This window comes from Watersipora subatra, chromosome 4 (assembly GCF_963576615.1).
Source record: "Watersipora subatra chromosome 4, tzWatSuba1.1, whole genome shotgun sequence".
NCBI classification, from domain to species: Eukaryota; Metazoa; Bryozoa; class Gymnolaemata; order Cheilostomatida; family Watersiporidae; genus Watersipora; species Watersipora subatra.
In genome coordinates this window covers 62,097,029-62,101,617 of record NC_088711.1, presented here as the reverse complement: position 1 = coordinate 62,101,617, position 4,589 = coordinate 62,097,029, and the positions used below count along the sequence as shown (strand labels likewise).

The following is a 4,589-nucleotide window of genomic DNA, read 5'->3' as shown; positions in this document are numbered from 1 at the left end:
TTTACTGGTCTTATTGTAACTACTCGTTTTTTTCAATACTCTCCACTTGATGTCGTACTGGATGGATCGATCTTTAAGCTGCCATATATAATTACTTAGTTCTGTTGAAGTTCGTTTTGATGGATTGTGGAAGCTGCTACGATGGTTGTAATATCTTTTCTTCAATGAGCCCTCTGTCAAGCCAACATATGTCTGTTCGGTAGCATTAGGTTCTTTGGTCATAACTGTAGCCTGATAGATGACGGAACTGGACAAACATGCATTTGGCAGTAGACAAGTACTTTTATCTCGACAGTTGCATGTTGCTGTTGGCTTTTCGATTGATAGCTGCGCTTTGTTGTTATTTGTAATAATCTGTCCAATATTCTTCATGCAGCTATAGCTAAGTTTTAAATTGTTTCTATTAAATATCGAATAAAGTTTGTGATCTTTGGGAAATTCTTCACTCAGAGCTCTGAAAAAAAACTTTCCTATATTGGTGGCAACATTTTTAGAGAAAGGGGGTTATACCAAAGTATATTTCTCCTGCGTTTGCTTCTGGTGTTATGCGATGTTATATTCTCACTAAATGTCAGTTTATGATGGTATCCACTTCTATTAAGGGCTTCTTGGTGCTCTTTTGTATTTTGTCTAAATATATCTTGATTTTATGATATTGCGGAGAGGCGCAGGTTGACTGATGCTGGAATGTTTTTGATGATGGAAGGTGGATGGTTAGATCTTGTGTGCACGTATCTAGGCACATTATTAGGCTTGCTGAAGGGTCTATAAAATTCATTCTGTAGATCTAACGATATATCAAAAAGTCAACGATGCTTTTATTTGCATCTACAGATATTTTCAGCCCATATCGATGGAATAATGTGCACAGATTTTTCTTGAGCTTCTCAGTCTGTTTAGGAGTTGCTCTCACTACGCCAAATCCATCATCTCGGTATAATCCAAAAGTCTCTTTTGTGATTTGGTTTATCTGATGTAACATAAAGCAGCCAACCAGTTCACATATTTCTGCTCTATCATAGGAGCCCATAGCCACATCGAAGCAGTCTGCATGTCCTTATTTCCCCCATGCTTCATGATCACTATATAGCAGGGTCTTTTTGGTGTGCAAGATTATTCTGCGCTCATCAGATGTTATAGTCTCGTAGTTGGTAGCAAAGTCTAAAGCTAGAGATAGAAGGTCAACAGATATGGAGGGGTAGAACTCAACAACATCAAAAGATAGAAATCTACACTCTTTCTTATTAGGAATAGCATTGGACCATGTGATTACGTCATGTGTGTTCTTCCATTGATTTATGCTGATGGCGCTATTTATTTTAAAGTTTATGCGTTCTACTATGTTCTTGCTTACGATGCAAAGTTCGTTCTTAGTAGGGTTGATTAGGCGGCAAGATAGTTTAGATGCAAAACTCGCCTTGTGGTCTTTTAAAGTGATAAAGGCATCATTGGTTGCCAATGAATCTATCCTGTCACTGATGTTAAGAGAATCAGCTATCTCCATTGTTTCTCTCGTGATGGAGGATATAGTGGTATTATCGACCTTGCTATAAGACTTGGTGATACTGTTTTTGAGAAGATCATTGTAAGTGTTGGTATCCAGCTTGTAGTAGTTAGTTGTTTTGTCTGCAGGTACTAGAATGGTATTGACATTCTTTGCATGTTGTTTAATTTCAGACTGCATCTTCCTTAAAAAATTATCCTTTAAATTCTTGAACTTGATGTGTTTGATTATGTTGAGTAGACGAGTCTCAAACTTGCTGGTTTCTTGGATGAATTGACTTCAGAGAGAAATTGAGGGCAATGCAAGTTGTGATCTGTAAACAACACTAATACAAGTGTAACAGTATTCACCTGATTCGAGTGCTCTGTATTCACCTGATTCGAATGCTCTGTATTCACCTTGATTCGAGTGCTCTGTATTCACCTGATTCGAGTGCTCTGTATTCACCTGATTCGAATGCTCTGTATTCACCTGATTCGAGTGCTCTGTATTCACCTGATTCGAGTGCTCTGTATTCACCTGATTCGAGTGCTCTGTATTCACCTGATTCGAGTGCTCTGTATTCACCTGATTCAAGTGCTCTGTATTCACCTGATTCGAGTGCTCTGTATTCACCTGATTCGAGTGCTCTGTATTCACCTGATTCGAATGCTCTGTATTCACCTGATTCGAATGCTCTGTATTCACCTGATTCGAGTGCTCTGTATTCACCTGATTCGAATGCTCTGTATTCACCTGATTCGAATGCTCTGTATTCACCTGATTCAAGTGCTCTGTATTCACCTGATTCGAATGCTCTGTGTTCACCTGATTCGAGTGCTCTGTATTCACCTGATTCGAGTGCTCTGTATTCACCTGATTCGAATGCTCTGTATTCACCTGATTCGAGTGCTCTGTATTCACCTGATTCGAGAGCTCTGTATTCACCTGATTCGAGTGCTCTGTATTCACCTGATTCGAGTGCTCTGTATTCACCTGATTCGAGTGCTCTGTATTCACCTGATTCGAGTGCTCTGTATTCACCTGATTCGAGTGCTCTGTATTCACCTGATTCGAGTGACTCTGTTTACCCGTTTTGTTGAGAAAAGGGATTGCTTTGTTGACTGCCACAAAACATGCCATGTAAACATGTAAACATGGTAGCAACACAGTAAACATTCTGCTGCCTACGGTAGACATACATGTACCACAAACAGCGAAATAGGCAAATAATTCAAGAAAAGATATTACAACCATCGTAGCAGCTTCCACAATCCATCAAAACGAACTTCAACAGAACTAAGTAATTATATGTGGCAGCTTAAAGATCGATCCATCCAGTACGACATCAAGTGGAGAGTATTGAAAAAAGCGAGTAGTTACAATAAGACCAGTAAACGCTGTAATTTGTGTATTTGGGAGAAATACTTCATGTTAGACTAACTTGAGCTTGCAAGCTTAAACTCAAGAAACGAGCTTGTGTCAAAGTGCAGACATTCAAATAAGCACTTAATTTGCAATGCTGTGACATGAACCAATTAAATTGTTGTATTACCGTATATGTAGCTGGCCTTTATCGTTAAGCTACTCGATGTGTTTTTACGTACAGTCATATGAGCTTCAGTTCATTTTAATTTTACCTGATGAATAGTAGCAACCATGAAACTTTAAGTTGTAAAATGTTTTAAAAGTTTTCAGTTCTTAATATAGTTTATATAAATGCTTTATTTTAATATTGATCACTCTCTTCTAGTGAACCGCAACCTTCTTCTTCATCAGTATATATATATATATATATATATATATATATATATATATATATATATATATATATATATATATATATATATATATATATATATACTGATGAAGAAGAAGGTTGCGGTTCACTAGAACCGCAACCTATATATATATATAATAACCTATTATATACAGTGGTGATACAAAATATGGAACCGCCTCAAACTTTTGATGCGTAGCAATGAGTTGTGAGTTGTATTTGCTTTTTCTATGATCAATAATTTACATAATTATACCAAATTATATATCATTTGAATGGTCACAGTGATGGCTTTCTGATGAAACTAATTAAAAACCACATCTTATTTTCTATAAAATATTATTAGAGGTTTACTGAAGGCATTTTAGAAGTTTTTTGAACAACTGTCATTTCTATCAAATAGTGTCTGAACAAAATTAAATAAATACCATTTTATTTTATTTTTGACACTGCAGTTATTGTAAACAAAATTAAAGACAAGTTTTAGTGACCTTGAAAAAAGCTGTTTTGGTTCATAAGATGATCACTACACTTGGTTGGCCAACATCATATTGTCAATCAATGCTCGGTAGCGCCTGCATGGGCATACTATCTGGCAGCGTCTGAAAATTTTCAGGTGTCACTACTCAATCCCAGGATTGCACAATCAGCTCCATCAATCTTCTTTTATTAGTTGCCTTGTTTTTGGTTATGAGGTTGGCTATTCTGTTCCACAAATTCTCAATTGTGTTAGGGTCTGGTGACTCAGCCATCCAGCTAAGAGTGCTAACGTTATTATCAACAAACCACTTCCTGACTCTTCCGGTTGCGTGGCATCGAGCATTGGGCCTATCTTGCTGGAACAGGCATTCTCTATTAAACAAACTTCTAGCAGATGGTATCAACACACTTCGTAGTACTCCACAATATTTCTCTGCATTCTTCATACCATCAACACAATGTAAACAATCAGGACCAGCGGAGAAACATACCGACACCATTGTTCAGGTGGGATGCTGTATCGTAGGCAGAATATATTCTGGTTTAAACTCTTCATTAACCTCTTACATAGTTGTTGTCAGAGTGGTTTTGCGCAGTAAATGTACTCTCATCTTTGAATACTACTGCTCTCCATTCTTTGGGTGACCAATAAACATGATCCTGTGCCCATTGTAGACGAGCCATTTTTGCCGAGATGATAGCAGAGGTTTTCTATAGGCTTTACAACTTTGTAAGCCATTATCTCTTAATGATTTGTGAACAGTTGATGATGCTAACTCTGTACCTGTTGATTCTTTCAACATTCTGGCCAGTTTAGGGCTGGTTAGATGTTTACCAGTCAAGGAA

At 37.3% G+C, this 4,589-nt stretch overlaps 1 protein-coding gene across 1 annotated transcript; it reads right to left on the bottom strand.

Annotated features, from left to right (window-relative positions):
• Positions 1 to 1,783: 1,783 nt before the first annotated feature.
• Positions 1,784 to 2,626, bottom strand: LOC137394454 (myb-like protein D). The gene has a single exon (XM_068081176.1). It carries the CDS (start codon positions 2,624 to 2,626, stop codon positions 1,784 to 1,786), a length of 843 nt encoding a protein of 280 aa, XP_067937277.1.
• Between the last annotated feature and the right edge of the window lie 1,963 nt (positions 2,627 to 4,589).

Bases quoted from the DNA above. Each gene is read 5' to 3' on its own strand.
- LOC137394454 (XM_068081176.1), bottom strand. From the start codon at position 2,626: ATGGCATGTTTTGTGGCAGTCAACAAAGCAATCCCTTTTCTCAACAAA.